This window comes from Pseudonaja textilis, chromosome 12, assembly GCF_049901715.1.
Source record: "Pseudonaja textilis isolate UNSWEBS1 chromosome 12, rPseTex1.2, whole genome shotgun sequence".
In the NCBI taxonomy this organism is placed as follows: domain Eukaryota; kingdom Metazoa; phylum Chordata; class Lepidosauria; order Squamata; family Elapidae; genus Pseudonaja; species Pseudonaja textilis.
This window is the reverse complement of record NC_142001.1, coordinates 19,455,041-19,474,416: the sequence shown is the minus strand read 5'-3', so window position 1 is coordinate 19,474,416 and position 19,376 is coordinate 19,455,041. Positions and strand designations below refer to the sequence as shown.

The 19,376-nt window shown below is 44.3% G+C and overlaps 1 protein-coding gene across 6 annotated transcripts in view; it reads right to left on the bottom strand.

The window, feature by feature from the left end:
• Positions 1-19,376, bottom strand: part of ATP11C (ATPase phospholipid transporting 11C (ATP11C blood group)) — a 62,016-nt gene that overhangs the window by 21,239 nt on the left and 21,401 nt on the right. For all 6 annotated transcript variants that reach the window (XM_087941179.1, XM_026716683.2, XM_026716685.2 and 3 more), the window contains exons 2-19: positions 18,254-18,373; positions 16,782-16,871; positions 14,620-14,700; positions 14,267-14,374; positions 13,398-13,526; positions 11,272-11,375; positions 11,032-11,082; positions 9,828-9,892; positions 9,505-9,586; positions 8,682-8,832; positions 8,379-8,576; positions 7,120-7,260; positions 6,141-6,298; positions 5,168-5,239; positions 4,000-4,073; positions 3,078-3,181; positions 2,041-2,222; positions 627-878 (exon numbers count right to left, since the gene is read on the bottom strand). In XM_087941179.1, the coding sequence (XP_087797305.1) occupies positions 627-878; positions 2,041-2,222; positions 3,078-3,181; positions 4,000-4,073; positions 5,168-5,239; positions 6,141-6,298; positions 7,120-7,260; positions 8,379-8,576; positions 8,682-8,832; positions 9,505-9,586; positions 9,828-9,892; positions 11,032-11,082; positions 11,272-11,375; positions 13,398-13,526; positions 14,267-14,374; positions 14,620-14,700; positions 16,782-16,871; positions 18,254-18,373 (2,162 nt within the window). The remainder of the gene's footprint in view (positions 1-626; positions 879-2,040; positions 2,223-3,077; positions 3,182-3,999; positions 4,074-5,167; positions 5,240-6,140; positions 6,299-7,119; positions 7,261-8,378; positions 8,577-8,681; positions 8,833-9,504; positions 9,587-9,827; positions 9,893-11,031; positions 11,083-11,271; positions 11,376-13,397; positions 13,527-14,266; positions 14,375-14,619; positions 14,701-16,781; positions 16,872-18,253; positions 18,374-19,376) is intronic.

Below are 19,376 nucleotides of genomic sequence, written 5' to 3'. Positions count from 1 at the left end.
CAGCCATGGATGCTGGCTGGGGAATTCTGGGGGGGGGGGGGGGTGGAATTCCACAAGTCTTAAAGTTGTCAAGATTGGAGGGCCCACCCTAGATTGCTGCAAAGTGCCACAAAGGCAACTGTCCCATCTTCCCAACCCTTCAGACCGGTGTTTCTCAACCTCAGGAATTTTAAGAGGTGTGTGTGAATGGTCCAAATAGCGAACTCAAACAAAGCAGACACCTCCCAAAACTATAACTTTATTGGATACATCATCTCGGAACTGCAGAAGCAAAACAAGCTCTGGTTTTCTCATGTAAACACTCGCTTAGTTAAACAATGGATGGTCCTTTTGTTATGGGAACAGTCCATGTATCCATCTAACACCTGCAGTAGTGACCTTGGCTCTCACAGTCCGTAGACAAAATCTTAGCATTCCATTTCCCCCTTCCATCCTAGTGGCAAGTTGAAGAGCGATAGAAGTTCAGAAGAAGTTAAGCGGTTCAATCTTGACAGTGTGGACTTCATTTGCCAGAATCCCCCAGCCTGCACCTGTGGCTGAGGAATTCTGGGAATTGAAGTCCACACCTCTTAAAGATGCCAAGGTTGAGAAACAGTGCTTCAGTTACTGCTTAGTATCCAACTCACTTCTTCCCTGGGGGCGCGTCGGTCACCAACTTTTTGTGGTACTCCATCAGCAGTTCGTGAAGCCGCTCCATTTTTCTGTCACCTTCCTCCACCATTTTTGCTGTCAAGAGCAGTAGCTCTGTGTTGCTGTGGAAGAGGCGACTTGCATAGCAGGTGGCTTGGGCCGTCTCCAGCTTGTCCCCTGTCAACACCCAGATCTTCATGCCTGCTGCGTGGAGGGATTCAATGGTTTCAGCTGCAAAATCCTGGAGTCTGCAGGAAAATCGGTGAAAAGGACTCAACCAACCAGCGGGATCTTCCTCAAAGCTTCCTCTCTTATTTTCCCCCTTTTTCCCTCCCCCACAAAATGACAAATCACTGGGTTTCCTTTTAGGAAATGGGCCCTTCAGAACACATATGTAGCAAGGAAGCACTTGAGCTACTTATAGCAACCCACCACCGAGGACAGCAAAGACAAGAAGAACGTGTAGAAGAATTCTAATCTGGACCAACGCACAATTAAAAGTGGGTCTTCTCCATCCACTTCTCCAGTTCACAATTTAGAGGGATTTTTTTTTCAGCAATGGGATCCTACTTGTCCCACTACGGGTTCGGTGATTGTGTTTGCACCTAATGCACGCGTGCAGCTTTCCACACACCAGCTGAGACCTGCAGCGCCAATCAGCTGAGAGGCTAAAGAAGACAAAAGCACAGGGGTGGGTGGGGCGGGTCGATCCTTTGCTTTTCTCTTCTTTCTCCTCTCAGCTGATCTTCCGGCATTTTTTCCTCCTCTCAGCAGATTGTAGGCGGCTTTTTTTTTTTACTACCGGTTCAGTCAAACCGGTCCAAACCGCTAGCATACCATCACTGGATTTCCCACACACAAATGCAATTTTTGAGCTTTATTTGCCAATTTCCCTCACCTGATCTTCTGATCTGGAAGTCCCATCTTCTGTAGCTAGCTGAGGTACTCAACCTATCAAACATTTCTATCATAGCATTCTTGGCTGGTATGAATAGTTGTGGCTATTACAGTGTGGGATACTTTAGGCCATTCAAATGGTAAACACATCCTTAATTTTGCAGTACCCTTTTGGGTACCAAATTTAGCTTAAAAGGCTTTTTAAAAGGTATCACCTTGCTTATTCCCCTTCCTTCCCCAAAGCCCTCTGATCCTTGAACAAAAAAGAAGAGAAGGGGTGTTTAATTGGGTTGTCCCCACATTTTCTGAACGCAGAAAGTTTGAGGAACAATGGTCTACAAAGCGTGCCATTATTCATGGGGCTAATAAACTGGCAAATTAAAAGTTTCCCACTTGAACAGAATAATCTGGGCACACCACACCACCATCTGATCAAAACTGATTAAAATATGTTGAGACTTCAACTGCCTTGGAAGGCGCGATGGGTTATCTGAACTAGCCAGTGGGGCTTACTTGTCTTCTACAGCAGTGGAGCCAATCAGACGCATGTCCTTCTCAATATCATCAAAGACCTTGGCCATCCTGGCTTCTCGGTTGTGTAGAGCCACAGTGGCTTCTTTAATCTGGGCTTCTAGGACCTTGTAGACGGCGGGTGATATTTCCTTGTAGGCCACACAGAGTGTCCGATACCCATCCTGAGAGACAGCGAGCAGAAGATGTGATCCTTGAAGCTAAGTCATTCCAGGAGAGTGACACCCAAAACCGTTCCAGAATATAGCCCATATATGGCGACTTTTCAAAGCTGGCTGGGACTGCTACTTGCTAAGATGACATGAAGATGCAGAGAATACCCTGCGTTGATCTTATTCACGGCCAGAGCTAATCTGATAAGCCTTTTGCCTCTTAATTCTAAAATATGCCCTTTTGAAAGAGGAAGGAAGGAAGGAAGGAAGGAAAAAAAAGGAGGGAGGAGGAGGAGAATGAGAAGGAAAATGGAAAACAGAAGGAGGAGGAGGAGGAAGAGAAGAAGGAAGAGGAGGAGGAGAAGGAAAGAAGAAGGAGGAGGAGGAGGAGGAGGAAAAGAAGGAGGAGGAGGAGGAGGAGGAGAAGGAAGAGGAAGAGGAAGAGGAGGAGGAAGAGAAGAAGGGAGAGGAGGAGGAGAAGGAAGAGGAGGAGGAGAAGGAAAAGAAGGAGGAGGAGGAGAAGGAGAAGGAGAAAGAGAAGGAGGAGGAGGAGAAGGAAGAGGAAGAGGAAGAGGAAGAGGAGGAGGAAGAGAAGAAGGAAGAGGAGGAGGAGAAGGAAGAGGAGGAGGAGGAGGAAAAGAAGGAGGAGGAGGAGAGGAGAAGGAAGAGGAGAAGGAGGAGGAGGAAGAGAAGAAGGAAGAGGAGGAGGAGAAGGAAAAGAAGGAGGAGGAAGAGAAGGAGAAGGAGGAGAAGGAGAAGGAGGAAGAGGAGGAGGAGAAGGGTTCCACCAATGTCTTTTCTTGGGGTTTAGGTTGAAGATGATGGAATCCTGAACATCTACAACCCCAGCTGGTCTGAAGAACTTACCACTGCATTCTGTTCCACATGGACTTTTGTCTTTTGTGCTTCAGCCTCAGGGACCCTTGGGAAAATTGAAGAATCCGCTCCTTTGCAAAATAGGTATATTTTTCCTAAAAGACAGGGAAACAGAACAATTTGATGTTAGTTAAAGTACAAGGGATACGTCCACACCCCCTCATGTTCCTCTGAGGAAAACAGGGCAGAGGAGCCCAGAGAAGTCCACAAGTCTTAAAGTTGCCAGGTCTGGAGACCCCTGAATTAGAGCATTGGATCTGTTGATGTCAACGTTGGAGATATTCTAATGGGGTCAGCATTGAAGATTTGATTAAATAGATAGTTATGGCTGAGAGGGTCATTAAAAAAAAACTCCTTATGCCCCCTTGCTTACATCCAAAATTCAAATTCAGAATAGAGCTGGAAGGCAGGAAAGCCTTTACCATTTCAGTGGTGGAACACCTACAACGTTTGAAGGCAAGTGGTTCCTCCGATTAATTATTCTCACCTTCGGGAAGTTTCTCCTTAATTAATTCAGGATTGATTCTCTCCTTGATTAGTTTCCATCCACTGTTTCTTGTTCTCCCTTCTGGCGTGTTGGAAAATAGGTCGACCCCCTCTTCTTTGTGGTAGCCCCTCAAATACTGAAATACTACTATCATGTCATCCCCTAAAGCTTCTCTTCTCCAGACTACCCATACTCAAATCCTGCAGCCATTCTTTGAATGTTTGTCCATATCAGGGGTCCCCAAACTTGGCAACTTTAAGACTTGTGGACTTCAACTTCCAGTATTTTGGGAGTTGAAGTCCACAAGTCTTAAAGTTGCCAAGTTTGGAGACCTCTGATCCATACGAACATTTCTCCCGGGGAAGATGACACGGCTAGTTCGCACTTTTCCTCCTATATCAGAGGATATCCCAGGTTTCTACTCACCATCCGGCATCTTCACGATAACGCTCATCCGGCGACGGACGCAGTCAAAATCAAGGATGTTCAGAAGTTCGTATCTTTTTTTTTTTTTTTTAAAGGGAAGAGAAAGAATATTTAGTGGTGAGGAACTGATGGAAATTCTAACCTCCGTCAAGCTCAAACAAGAAAAATGCCAAGCGTGAAGAAATCAGAACCATGTGTTGTTCCAATGAAGCCGATTATAATAAACAGGCATAACTGGAATAATTTAAAATGTGTATGTCAGGTTTCCAAGTGAGGAAATCCATTTAAAAAGAAAAGAGCAAAGTACAAGCAAGACTACTTGCAGAACAGAATTGCAGAAACATTCCAGGGAAACGGTATTAAAAAGCTATGTTTGTATGTATATCTTTTTTTTTTCCTCAGACACTATTTGACCTGGCTTTTTCTTTTTTTAAAAAAAAAAATGGTGTCCCAAATATTGTGAACTTCTCTGGAATTTCATGGATTTCAGCTCCAAGGTATGACACCACAATGAATGAAAAGACTAAAAGCTTCCTTCAAATCTTGAAGGTTTCATCTGAGAACCCTGATGTTTTGATGAGGATGATGGTAACGATGATCATGAGTAGAAGGTCCTTCCAACTCTGTTTATTCTGTGATCTGTTACCATCGTCATTTTTGGATGACCATTATCACCATCATCTCATCTGCCAAGGTTGGACACCCATGGTACAGGATCTCCTCCTTGGAAAAGAGGGTTGGAGTAGAAGGCCTCCTTCCGGCTCTGTTTATTCTGTTCTCTGTCATCATTTTTGGATAGTGATGATCACAATCATATTTACCAAGTTGGGGGCTCAGGAGCCAAATCTCAAGAGGGATTGTGACGGGCCGCTTTGCTTCCAAACCCTGCCTAAAGTTTGAGTTATGTATCGTGAAAGGTTTCATCGAGAAAACATGGATGGACTCACGGGTGGACCTGACTGGTCCATCCTTCAACAACCCTTTCTTGCAGAAGCAGAAATGAAGGTGAGAAGTTTAGCATGAATGCGGCTAAATAAATCAGAGCGGGGGGGAAAAAATACCAAAATTAAACCAGCCGGTTCAATTCTGGATCCTTTCTGAAACTTAATTCGTGCTCCTGGGACTAAACCCGCTTCCTCGGAGGAGCCTAACCTGCAAACGGACCTACCTCTCAATTTGCTTTTTGGAATTCTCTACCGCCATGATGTTATTTTCTTGTCCTAGAAAAGTGAAACCATACCTGTCAATGAACAAAAAGGACAGAATGGCGTTGAAAAAAAAAAAAAACCAATGCACACACAGTCACACACGCTCACGTCGGTGCATCACGCAGGCACACCCTTTAGGTACCAAAACAAGAAAACAAAACGAAACAATCAAGCAAACAAACAAACCAGCGGATTTTAAATAAAGCAAAGTAAAATAAAGATTGCAGAAGAGGGAGGTTGACCGGAGAGGTGATTTGGAACGGGGTTGTTCATAGGCTACGGAGTTGACATTTTGAGTTGACATTTTTGTATTTAATTTCCGAAGTCAAAAAGGGAGAATCTGCCCTCATACATCAGAAACCACTTCAAAGTGAGGCACACGATTTTAACCTTTCAAGCCTGAAAGCACAATCAGTACGAGTGCCAGACCCTACACTTACACTTCTGTTGGGAAACCTATCACCCTGCCAGGTGTTAAGGGGAGTTCAGAATTTGCTTGGCGTGAGTTTTGCACCAACACGAAGGTTTATACAGGAAGTTTCTTGAATCAAACCCAAAGCCATCTTTGTTGCGGTCCATGCAATGTTGTTCCTGGCACAAAACCACCTGGATTCATTTAACAATCACCTTCGCGTAACTGCTGTGGCGTTCTTGGAAATGACTGCCACAAAACAAGTATGAAAAATCGGGCGTGGTTCCCTCACACTGACTTAATGACCACTATCGTGGTGGGCTCGATTATGATTGTAAGACAAGAACTATATATGTATAGGCTGGGGGCATGGGAACCTATGTCCCTGGTGAGTCAATCGTGCAAGATATCAACATTCTCAGCACCCGATGATGGAATTGGCCGTTTGTCAACTGCCTGCATGACACTGAAGTGAACCTGGGAGGGGAAAAAAGTAACACAGTGGGGGGAAATGGCCTTACTTCTGAGCCCCCTGTAGCAAAGCCACTTCATCTGGAGAAGCTGCAACGTAGATTTGGGTCGTTTTGGGCTGCAACGTCACGGTATCGATTTCGTCCTTTTTCTGGACTTGAACCGTATGACAGAGACACAATGCTCGAAGGAACAGTTCTTCTTGTTTCTAGAAAGGAGGTAAACCAAGAGAAGGACCTACATTAAACTGGGAGAACGTTCAGGTCCCACAGTCCAAGATGGCTGCTTCCAACTGTCCAACTGTCCTACTGTATCCTTCACCCTTGATCTACCGAGCTGGGCAGTTGCGCGTCAGCATTTTTAGCCCTGCCATATGTTGTAAAATATTAAATCAGCTTAACTTAAAATTAACCGGATAGAGTGTCCCTTCTCCTCACCCAGGTTAATGGTTAATGCAAGCAGGTATAAATCCAAGGGTGTCAGGGCCTATCCAAGAAGCAGTGGTGGGATTCAAATTTTTTTTTTACTACTGATTCTGTGGGCACGGCTTGATGGGCATGGCAGGGGAAGGATATACTGCAAAATCCCATTCCTTCCCCACCCCTCTAACCTGCTTTCCAGCTCCGTTCTCCTGTGCAGGGCAAAAAAAGAAGACCCAGCCGATCAGTTGGGACTCAGGAGGCAGAGAATAGATGGGGGAGGGGCCAGTCAGAGCTGGTATTGGCCGGTTCTCCAAACTACTCCAAATTTCCGCTACTGGTTCTCCAGAACTGGTCAGAACCGGCTGAATACCATCTCTGCCTACAAGGGCTACTGATCTTCAACTTCACAAGAAGCACTCTGCTGCTTCCTTATTGACTAGAGGTTCTCTTGAACAAGGACTTAAATCCTTTGTAGAGATCTAGAGAGGCCAAGCAGAGGCAGCTATGAATCCCACAAAAAAAGGGGCAATCTAAAAATCAGAAGAAGCCCAGAAGTCTTCTGTTCTCCAACCTCCAGTTCTGGAAATGTGGAAGGGGAACATTGTACCTTGTCTGCTTTTCCTGTAGACCTCTTTGCATCCACTTGTGAAAAGGAATCACAGTATCGGTAGCCGTCAATGCTGCACTCAATGAATTCCATGGTGTTTTCCGTTAGAGTCCCTGTTTTATCCGAAAACACATATTCAACCTAGAAGGAAAAATAGAAGACCATTTGCTTTTTGCTTTTTTTTAAGAGGGGCACAATTTTAGAACAGATTAGACAGGCACAATTTTATGCCAGAGCATCTATGGGTTTTTTTTTCCCACTTCCCAATACTGACCTTTAAAATAAAACAAAGTCAGCAGTAACGCTTGTGCACGAAAGGGAAGTAATTTTAAAAAATAAATTAAGCAGTGCCATCTTCAGTTCCCTTTCCATCTTCCCTTCCTTCTTTTTAAATTTTTAAATGTGTATATTGTGTTTCAAGTCGCAGAGGGAGAAACTCAAATCTTGTTTTTAAATCGGAATTGAAACTGGAGACTAAAACCAAAGAATTCCAACTCACGAGCGTCTTTTCTCTAGAGGAAGGTCTCCTTGTTCAAGTCCACAAAGATAGCTTCTTTTTGGAGAAGCAGCTATGGTGGAAGAGTTCAACCAGATGGACACATACCCACCGTAAGATAGCATTAGACCTATACCCGATTTGAGAACCGTGATTCGTTTTGGTTGGTAACAAGAAGTCACCAGAATAATAGGACTTGGAAGGCACCTTGGAGTTCTTCCCAATCTGTGTCCATTACTGTTTGGTAACAACAGATACCATCTGCATTTTCTGCAGAAGACCAGAGGCAAGAAAAGTGGAAGCAGGGGTGGGATTCAAAAATCCCAGCAACAGGTTTGCTGCCTGGTTGCTGGGTGGGCATGGCCTACTGGAACCTCTGGTTTGACCCGTTTTTTGCCTTCCCCAGGGTCCAGAGGCTTCCCTCGGGCCTCTGGGAGGGCGAAAACAGCCTCCCCTGGGCTCCAGAAGCTGGAAACAGGCCCGTTACTGGGCCTCTGGAACTTCCGGTTCGGCCCATTTTTCCTTCCTGCTGATCCTGCACTTACCTGCATCCGAAACAGGCCACGTGGAGACTCCTGGGAGGGGCGGGACAGGGTGGGCGGTGCCAGCCGGTCAGTTCAACTAGTGATTCAGCAAACCAGATGTCAATTTAACATCCGGTTCACCCAAACCAGTCCGAACCAGTAGAATCCCACCCTGGGGAGAAGACCAGCTAATATTTGCCTCTGTCGGATGGTAGGAAGTACAGGGAGACGTGACTCACCTGCCCAAGTTCTTCGTTGAGGTCAGAGGTGTTCACCAAGGCGCCTTCTTGGATATTTTCATCATACATCTCTTTGTCCCAGGTAATGAAGAAGGAGCCTAGGAATTTCTGCATCTCGACAGTCACATACATGGAGACCGGGATAATGAAGTTGAAGAGGACCATGAAGGACAGGAAATCAGTGAACATCTTTAGCAGCTGAAAAGGACACAGAAACACACTGAGCAAGAGGCATCAAGCACCCATAAATGGAACAAATCCGAAGGTAGACAACCGTCAGCCAACACAAGTCAACTGATCTACCTTGAAAGCTTCTCTCTCTCTTTGGGTTTTGGGGTTGTACCAGGGTTCGTCGTGATATGGGACACTCTGCCAGATGTATTTCAAAGTAGTGCATATGATAGCTTTGCTCACCAGCAGGCACAAGTAGAACAACAGGAATATATTGATTGACCTGGAAAGTCCAACGTTCCAAGAGTTAGGGCGACGCCCGGCGTTTCACAAACAGTACGCACAAGGGGATGCGAGAACTTGCTCCTGGCAATGTCAAAGCACTGGCTTGACAGACATTAGATCGAAACCAGGGATGTGCAATGGATTTCCTCAACGGGCCACATGAGACACTGGGACTGCTGTGGAGGGGTGAACCAACATGGAGGTGAAGGTGGACATAGTAGGGGAGGAAGGATACTGCAAAATCCCCATTCCCTCCCCACCCCAATAACCTGCTTTCCAGCTCAGTTCTCCTGTGCAGGGCAACCAAAGAAGACCCAGCCAATCAGCTGGGACTCAATGGGAGGCAGAGAAGAGATGGGGTTGGTGGGGCCAGTCAGAGGTGGGATTGGCCGGTTCTCCGAAATTTCCACTACCGGTTTTCCACAACCTGTCCGAACCGGCTGAATACCACCTCTGGTTGAAAAGGATCCAACTTCAGGAATTACAGGACCCCTGGCCTAAGTCGCTAGGCCATCTGTAAATAGTAATCCCCTCCTGAAGGTCTGAGGAGGGCATAGAAGAGACGGCTATGTTTTGTACACAACCCAGGCTCAAATAAACATCTCTTTTGTTTTGCTTTAAACCAATGTTTATAAAGACAAAGAATGCGGGGGAGATACATTCAGCTTACTTTTCAACTGCAGAGCGTTTCTGAGTCTTCCCTTGGTAGTTCAATGCCATCTTGGTTTCCATCCCAGTATATACAGCAACTCCTGCAAAAGAAGAGAGAGAAGCTCCTGAACCATTGAAGATCTAGAAAGGAAAAGAAAAGAGAGAGAGAGAGAGAGAGAGAGAAAGAGAGAGAGAGAGAGAGAGAGAGAAAGAGGCAGCAACGTGGTTAGGCACAATGATCTATCTTCAACATGCCTACTCCAAAAGAAATCCCAGACACGCCCAGGATCGCAACTCTCAAGGAAATCAATGGATGCGAAAGAAAAGCAGGAAAATGCTCACCGTAAATCTTTGGGGTGGTTTTCAATTTTGCTCCTTTCAGCAAAAGGTTCTCGGGACCCAACGGTCTAAAAACGAAAATGGAGGATCAGATCATTGGTAAGAAGAGAAGCAACTGATGAATCACTGAATTCATTTAGCAGAGATGATTAAATGGCTTTGATTACAGGAGGAAAAAAAAAACACGATTGCATTTGTTTTTAGTTGGAAACCGCTTCTGGACTTTGTGCTTGAGGTGTAAAAAAAAATATATGAAAATTTACTGATTAGATAACATTTGCAGTTATAGAAAGAGCCAGTTTATATTATTTTGCAAAAGTCCGTGCCTTCTCTCTCTCTCTCTCTCTCTGTGTCTCTCTCTCTCTTTCTTTCTTTCCCCTTTGCCCTGCACTTTCCCCTTCTCTTCTCCTTCTTTTACTTTCCCACTATTTTCTTTTCTATTCGGGAGAATTTCATATTATGAACTAATAAAGGATAGGAAGCAAATGGAAAATTCCGACGGCCAACCATTGGTGGAAGAAAAAAAAATCCACAACTATTTAGAACATGACATAGCTACAAAGTCCATTACGACAACTCAGTATACGGGGAATGTGTAAAATTAATAGGTGAGGGAGAGAAATCAGAGGCAGGGATTACAGGACTACTTCAAAAATTTGGACGACCACTAAGATCATGGCATCCAAAGTGAGAGTCTGTATCTCACAGCTGATATCTAAGGGCTCTTCTTGATTTCCCAGCTGATATCTAAGCGATCACCTGGATTTCACAGCTGATATCTAAGGGATCACCTGGATTTCACAGCTGATATCTAAGGGATCACCTGGATTTCACAGCTGATATCTAAGGGATCATCTGGATTTCTCTACCCTCAATGTGATAACCCTTGATATTAAAAAGAAGCTGTGCCAGCCCTTTGAAATAGAGAAGATAGGAAAACATATCTTATCAGAAATATTAGAACTTTAGGGATATAGGCTAAAATAACACACTACTGGAAGCCCAACAACGTTGCACTTATACCAAAGAGAATCAAGGTGAAGCTGCTTTGAGTTTCTTCCTTACCTTCCCGTTTTCCCAGATTAAGTTCGTGTTCCCCCATCCTTGCCACACATACTATACCTTCTTCCAGGTCTTTTCCATCCTCCACTACAGCTAATTATTTTACAAGACGTTAAATCCCAATCCATCAAGCGAAGGAACCCACCTGGCTAACGGCTCTGGTTCATCGCTGTAGATGTTAATTCTGCCCACAAACCTGTTGGGACATGCACAGAGAAGGATGTTGATGTACTACTGTCAATGTCTCGTTTTCATACGGGAGTTACAGCAGTTTAAATTTAAAGGAAGGAAGTGAGGAGTGGAGAAGCAGGCTTGGTAAAGAAATAAAGACGATCCATCCGTTGGGCTTTCCACAAAAAGGGAAGGCCTCCACGTCAAAATTCACCTGTACAAATCTGGCTGGGGTTGTTCACATTCGACAGTGGCAACCAAACTGTTCATGGCTTCAATTGTATTCATCTTGGCTGTATCTTGCACAGCGTAGTGAGTCTAGAAAAGCGAAGACACACAAAACTGAAGAACCACCAGCAGCCAAACAACTCCTGCTAATTTTAAATCCACAATTTGAAGCATCGTTGAGTGATATTCATTTGTATTTTGTCAGCTGCTTCGGGTTTTTAAGATTACAGCTGCACGGCCATTTTATTGGATTTCTTTTTTTTTTTTTACAAAAATGTGCAAATAAAAACTAACTTAAACTAATAATCAGGCAAAAAGACAAAGAGTAAAAAGAGAGATAGAAAAGGAGGTGCAGAAAGATATAAAGTAAAAGGAAAACTTGATTATTCTCTTCCTCTTTCTGTTTCTCTTTTTCCTTTGTCTTTCTTCCTGCTTTCTCATCTAAGAGCTCTTTAGAGTAAAAGAAGAGACGATTTTTAATGATCCACCCAAGAAATGCAGGCGTTAATTTTATGCAGCAATGAGTGAACAAACTTTATGATGGGAATCAAACCATTCCATGATTAATGTCAAACTTCTTGGCTGTTCATTAGACGCTCAGTTCCACTCTGATTTTTAGGCATTTACAAGGAACACAGGAACTACAAAAAAAAAAAAAAGGTAGGAGAAAGCAAGGCCCATCTTCTAGTATCACTTTTATTTCCATGAATGTCTCTGAGTTCACCCTCTCTCTGACATATCTCTAGTGAGCAGCTGTAGACCCCACTGCTCTGTTTGGAAGGATGCCCAGAAGAGAAAACTAAGGACATCTAGGTGGATTAGAGGGTTGGATGGTTTGTGAGAATGGCCTTGGGGGATGGGGAGGGAAGAGCCACAAAGTAGGCCATGATCATATAAGAGGCAGCTGAGCCCAGAGAAGTAATGGAGTGTGGAAAACATCTTACAAGGGGTGCGTCTTAGTTTCTTGAGTTGTGAAGACAGAGGAGAGCTTCAGATTTGCAAGATTCTGTTACTGCAACCTTACAATAAAGTGGAATTAGTTCATCTGGCCATGCTTCCTGTCTGGACTATCTCACAAAGCTGATACCAGGTATATTGGGAGCAACCTCCCGCTTTGCTTCTAAGACAGGACTACTTGGCAACCAGCTCTGCCCTCACCGCAGCGGCCATTTTAAGACAAGCTTCTCCAGGTCAACCATTTTGCAAAACTCTCCGTATCCATAAATCGATAAATGTGTCTACTAGGCACCATCCCTCCCCTCATAGCTTGGCTAAACCTCGTGGGGACAATCCTCCAAGATAAACCAGATGCTTATACCATCCTTCATTTTGACTCTATATCTGGGGGCCCAACTCATTTCAGGACTGAATAATGGCCTTGCAAACTGATCATGGGAGACATCTCAAATTTCTTTTTAAAAAGGACTCAAGAACTTGAAGCTGAGATGGTCAGGATTGTCTGAGACTGAGGTTTCAGAATGATGTTGGAAAAGGAGGTTTCACACCTTGCAGGTAATCAGGAAACGTCTTTAAGAAGGTAACGCGGGATTTAAAAGTTCCTCTTTTGTGTGTGTTTGTGTGTGTATGTAGGAGTTCCTATTTCCAGAAACTGCTCAGGAGTTATAGATCAGTTCTGTCAGCAAGATCTCTAGTGGCAATCCATCTTCATAAACTGAACTCTCACCAATGTATCCCATGCTCATTATTTTGACATTTTTCTCCTTTTCAGTTGAATGAGACATATTTCTCTTGCCAGAAAAAATTGGGAAATGATAAAAGCGGGGAATGATAAATCACATATGAGGAAGGAAATAATTTTTACAAGCGAGGGTTGAGCTCAAAGATCCTACAATTACACCTATGATGGAAATACTTTTTCTTAAAAACAAAACTTTTTTAAAAAAAGCATTTTATACCCAATCTTTTCCGCGTATTTGGATCTGTTTTGTTTTCTAAGATACCTGCAGGGAGCAAACTCATTGGAAACCAGCAGTTAAGAAACCAGCTCTAGAAACCAGGAGACTCTTAAGAGTTCTAGCGGGAGACGAGGGCGAGCCGCATCCAGATCTCTTGCCGAGAAAATCGCAAGGGCAGGTTCACTTGTCCGCTTACCTTGTGATTTGATTCTCCATCTAGACTGGCAGTCGTGACGTAGCAGGTGCCTTCCTTGTTACTTGAGGCCAGTAAAACTAGATCACAAGGAAAGGTGTCATCTGCTAGCACTTCTACTATGTCGCCAACCTTCAAAGCCAAAACAGGGAGTTGTAATTTTTGTAACAACAGTCTGTTCATCAGTCTCTCTGTCAGTCAGTCTCTCAGCCTCTCTGCCTCTGTGCCTGCCTGCCTGCCTGCCTGTCTGTCTTTCTCTCTATCAATCTACCAATCTACCAATCAATCTATCTATATCAATCTATCCATCATCTATCCATCATCTATCCATCATCTATCCATCCATCTATCCATCATCTATCCATCCATCCATCCATCAATCTATCCCTCATCTATCTATCATCTATCTATCTATCTATCTATCTATCTATCCATCCATCCATCCATCCATCAATCTATCCATCCATCCTCCCTCATCTATCCATCATCCATCCATCCATCCATCCATCTATTTATCTATCAATCAATCAATCAATCAATCTATCTATCTATCCCTCATCTATCCATCATCTATCCATCCATCCATCCATCAATCTATCCATTATCTATCTATCTGTCTGTCATCCATCCATCCATCCATCCATCCATCCATCCATCCATCCATCAATCTATCTATCCCTCACCTATCCCCCATCCATCCATCCATCCATCCATCCAAACAGTGTCTGCCTGTCTATCTTGGGCAACTTGAGGGTGTGTGGGCTTCAACTCCCAGAACTCCTGGCAAGGAACCTCTGGGAACCGAAGCCCACACATCTTAAAAACAGTATTATTCTTCAGTACCAAGGAGAAACTTAGCCCCTTCCTGTTACCTTAATCTTTTCGCACTCCTTCTTCACACTGTCTCCATTTTCAATCACAAAGACTGCGCTTTTGTTGACTTCCTTGTCCGCTCTGTGCCGCAGCCAGTCCTCATATCCCTGAAGAAGCAAGCAGGTGGAATATACAGACCAGAAAACCAGAAAAATTCAATCTCAGAATGGAAGGGACAGAAGAAATGGGCTCCACATGTTTTAAAAACAGCCTTCCAGAGGCATACCCCTTTCTCTCTAGCTACAGGAGCTCCCAATTGTAGCAAGATAAACTTGGAATATCAAGAAAGTGGGTTCAGAAGGAGTGGATAGAAACGATCCTCTGTTTGCTGGGGATAAGGAGCAAGACTTACCTGTTTAATAGCTGTAATAATAATCACAAAGAAGAGAGGAAGGCCACTGGTCACCGGGCTGGTTGGTGTGTCCACTATCACCTAAGCAAAGATGCAGAAAAGCTACAGGATGGACCAATTTAAAGGCAACAGCTTGAGAGAAATTTTAGCAACAAGTTCTCAGCCCGGTTGCTGGGTGGGTGTGGCCGTGATGGGCATGGCCTAGTCAGCCTCCTGCACCACGGTGGGGCAAGGGGAGTCTTTGCCCTCCCTGGGCCCCAAAGGCTTTCCTCGAGCCTCCAGGAGGACCAAAACAGCCTCCCTCGGTTCCAGGCGCTCTCTGGAAGTTGGAAATGGGCCCATTTCTGGACTTCCTGAACTTCCAGGAGGCCCATTTTTCGGGTTCCCCGAACCTCTGTGCATGCCCTGCACTTACCTGCATCCAAAACAGGCCACCTGGCAAATCCCGGGAGGAACAGTATGGGGTGGCCAGGAGTGGGTTATTGGGGTACTCCAAACTGCACAGAATCTTAGCTAGGGGCTCTCCCGATCACCTGTGAACCCCCAGCAGCCCAGCCCTGATTATCCTTCTAAATTGGGTGCCAACTGATGGAAGCATTTCTCCAACAAGCGAAGAGGTGATCCAAAGTCCAAAGAGCTTTCCCAAGCATGTTATAATGCAGGGGTTGCCAACCTTTTGGACCTCAGGGACCACCAAACTCATAATTTTAAATCCTGCGGACCACTAGTACGAATTTTGACTGACGGTGGCTTGCTGACATTGGTGGGAAAGTCGGTCCCATATTCCAGAGCTGCAGTAGTCACAGGACTGGCCCTTTGGTCATCCCGGAGCAGCTGCTCCTCCACCTGGGTGTACCAGCCTGCCATGGACTGGAGGAGCTGCTCCGGGATGACCGAAGGGCCAGTCCTGGGACTCCTGCAGCTCTGGAATATGGGATCGACTTTCCCACCAACGTCAGCAAGCCACCGCAGGGCGGATTTCCCTCCCCGCCGTTGGTCTTACCTTCCAGTTCCAACTCATGTGGCTCTAGTCAAGGTAAGGTTTGCGCTTGGCTGAAGGGTGGGGGGCAGCGGGTGGGTGGGCCATGTGGCAGGTGCAGCCCTGTGTCCCTGCCCAGCCTGGATGAATTGCTTTGGCGGGTGCTTTGAGGGGGAACATTTCTCTGTGGACCACCAGTGGTCCCCGAACCACCGGTTGGTGACCACTGTTATATGATGGGTTCTTATTTGCTTGTTGGAAGACCATCAGGAATTTGTGATGGTCTTCCAGGGTGATTTTGCTGAAGAATCTGCCAGTTGAAGGCATCTTGGGAAGCATCCATCCCAGATCATTTAAGAGTCAAAAGATCCCTTTTTGGCCCCAAATTTTCATGTGGGAACACCATTTCTTAACGATTTGCCCTAAAAGCACCTGGCCTGCCCCAACACAATTATGACAGAGGGTTGATCAAAATCAAATCATTGACAGAAAGATTATGCAAATAGCCACGCGTCCCTTCTGGCATGGTTCTCTACCACAGGTTAATAAATTCTAGATTAAGCTACCTGTCATGGAAAACATGAGAAATCCACACCCAGAACTTGATTTATCTCAAGTTATGTAAGATTCCTTCACTTGTTTCAAAGCCTTCCAGGCATCGGGGAAGACGCCAGGTGATACCATGGCAACCTATCAGGAAATAGCTGAAACTCTATTTCTTTGGGGTGCAGTGAGAAAAGATTGGGCTGCCATTTGTCAGAAATGGTGTCAGGTCGCCTGCTCGGGCAGGGGTTTGGACTAGATCAGAGGTCTCCAACCTTGGCAATTTTAAGACTGAGGACTTCAACTCCCAGAATTCCTCAGCCAGCTTGAATTCTGGGAGTTGAAGTCGACAAATCTTAAAGTTGCCATGGTTGGAGACCCCTGGACTAGATGACCTACAAGGTCTCTTCCAACTCTGTTAACAGAATCTAAACCCAGAACTGAGGACAAAAACTAAAGGTCACTGTTTTTTTTTAAAGAAGAAGAAAAGAAGAAGAAGAAGAAGAAGAAGGAGGAGGAGGAGGAGGAGGAGGAGGAGGAGGAGGAGGAGGAAGGAGAAGGAGAGGAGGAGGAGGAGGAGAAGAGAAGAGCAACCCAAACCATATCTGTTGGTGCTCTCCTTCTTTTAAAGTAGTCTTACCTGGACGAGGAAAATGACAAGAAAGTAGAAATTGGCAATTCTTCGGAACTGTTCAAACAGATTCTTGGGAAGAAAATTCCAGACTGTATACTGCAAGGCAGAAACAAGATGGGATACATCTTAATACCACAAAAGGGCAGATTTTATAGAACTCTTCTGGAATTGCTGAACTCCAAATGTGTGGGGTTTTTTTAAACAAATTTTTTTTAAAGCATTCTTGATTTCTTTGAGAATGTATCCATCAACCCTACGAATTCTGTTAATTTAGACTATTACCAGCCCGCCAGGGAAAAAATACCATTTTCAAAATGACTTTGAAAAAGTAAAAATAGAAATGCAAACCTTAATGAATGTATATGCTCTAAATTTAATATTTAATATGAATTTAACATGCTGCAAAATTTTTGGCCCAAAAAGGAGATCAGGAAGTGTGATGGGGTGAACTGTTTGATTTGTTTATAGATTTTTAACCTCAGCTTCCTCAAAAAGGACAATTCTGTGGAAGTGCCGCATTAAAATGGAAAAGTAACTCAATAAACTACCTCAGGGTATAAAGCTTGGAAGAAAATGAACTAACCCAATGTTTATTAAACACACAAATGGACATAAATGCAAATACACATATATACAAATACACATACATATATAGAGTTGACCTTTCCTGAAATAAAATTAAAAGTCAGCAGTTACACTGAAAACTAGCCTAAAAAAAGATTGCAAAAAGCAGGTTTCTACTAACTGTGGTAGACAAGATTGTCCAAGCTGGTCCTTTTCTAAATCGGAAAACTTTGCAGGCTTTTGGGAAGTCTGGATACTGTCTCAGTTCTACAGCTGGGTTCAGCCAAAATTTAATCTGGCTGTTTGGAGGCCAACCTATTGTTTGAATGCAGCTGGCTTGGTCTCAACCATTCAAATAAGTAGAAAGGGGAGATATTTATTAATTGTACGAGTTATTCTTTAGCTTGTGCTAACTAAGCCACATTTTAGCGTGTTATGCGACCCCAGATTTTGTACTGTTTGGAATTAAAATCAGAAAACAATAGGGTTAGGTTCACTAATCAAGTTGAGACTCTAAAGCAGGGGTGTCCAATCTTGGCAACCTTAAGACCTGTGGACTTCAGCTCCCAGAAGTCCTCAGCCAGCCATGCTGAGGAATAGTTGGCTAAGGCTGCATTGAGTTGAAGTCTACAAGTTTTAAAAGTTGCCAAAGTTGGACAACCTTGCTCTAAACTTTTCAATACTGGAATTGCAAAACCAACAAGTGTGAAGATCTGAGGACCACCCCCATATCTTAAGTCAGACTACAGCTTCCATCATTCCCAACCAGCATGGGCTATAACCTGGGAAATCCTGGAAGGCAACCTGTTGTGGAAGGACCTTCTAATCTTGATATAAGGAGGCATTGCATGGATCACCCTCGAGCTGGCCATGGCGCAGAAGGATCCAACCAATCAAGTTCCATCAATCCATACCTTGGAGGAGACAATTTGATTGGAGCAGAACTTTTGGGGCACATAAGCTTCAATATGAGGAACCAAGTGGTGGCCAACCACTATAGTCCGAGTCCCAAATCGCTTTTCTTCCCCAGCGAACTAAAAAGCAAGAAAAGAAAAAACCCAATGAAATTGGCAATGATCCATATGTTTGTGTGTGTTAGTGTTCTTCGAATTGGATCTTCCACAAATGCAGATTTATGCGTGAAAGTTCCTTACCAATTAATAAAGGCGGTGATTTCTGGCAACGCCCTAATTAAATCATGACCCTCGAGCCAAGCTTCAAAAGAATCCCAAAGATTTATTAGGAGTAACATGTCAGTGTTATCCCACTTGAAACCAACTCTAACACACATGATTTATGGTCACTTGTGACCCTGTTTCCCCCCTCCCCTTTGTGGGTATTATACATCAGATTCTCCAACAAAGCATGTTCATGGGCTGGGTGCCATCAATCACACTCTCCAATGAAGGATTTTCAGGGGCAGAAGATCCGGTAGCCTAGGCTACAATCTTTATAAGATAAGCATGGAATGTGCCTCTGGTTTCCCCCACCCTCTCCTTATGGCAACTCGGAAACAGGCATGCTTTACGAGTTGACAGGCAGCGTTCTCCAATTGGTGCTGTCATATTGTGCAGAGAGAACAAATCCCGCATTTGTCAGCTAAGATGTGTAGGCCAAGAATGGACAGCCACATCAATGCACTGACAGAACACCACATTGGAAGCATCTGGTTTAAACAGCAGCTGTTGAGCATGCCGTTCACATTGATTTCTGGGAAAATGTCCAACCGTTCTCACATCCGAGGAAAAGCAGTCTCTCCAATCTTGAGATATCCAGCAGAAGCTCCTCTCTCTCCCAAACAGCACTAATTCTGAATTATTTTTATTCTTTTAAAGCAGTGTCTAGAATTTCTAGGCATTGGATGATTTTGGTCTTTCTGACTATGCAGTTTTCCTGTTGCAACATTTGTGCGATAGGTAGTAATTGCAGGTTTTCCTCAACAGCAGAAAACCTTGTGCCAAAAATTGGCGGTGTTTCTCTCCCGTTTTCAATTCTAACCGAGCCATCCCACCCTTTTTTCCCTCCCTTCTTTTTTCT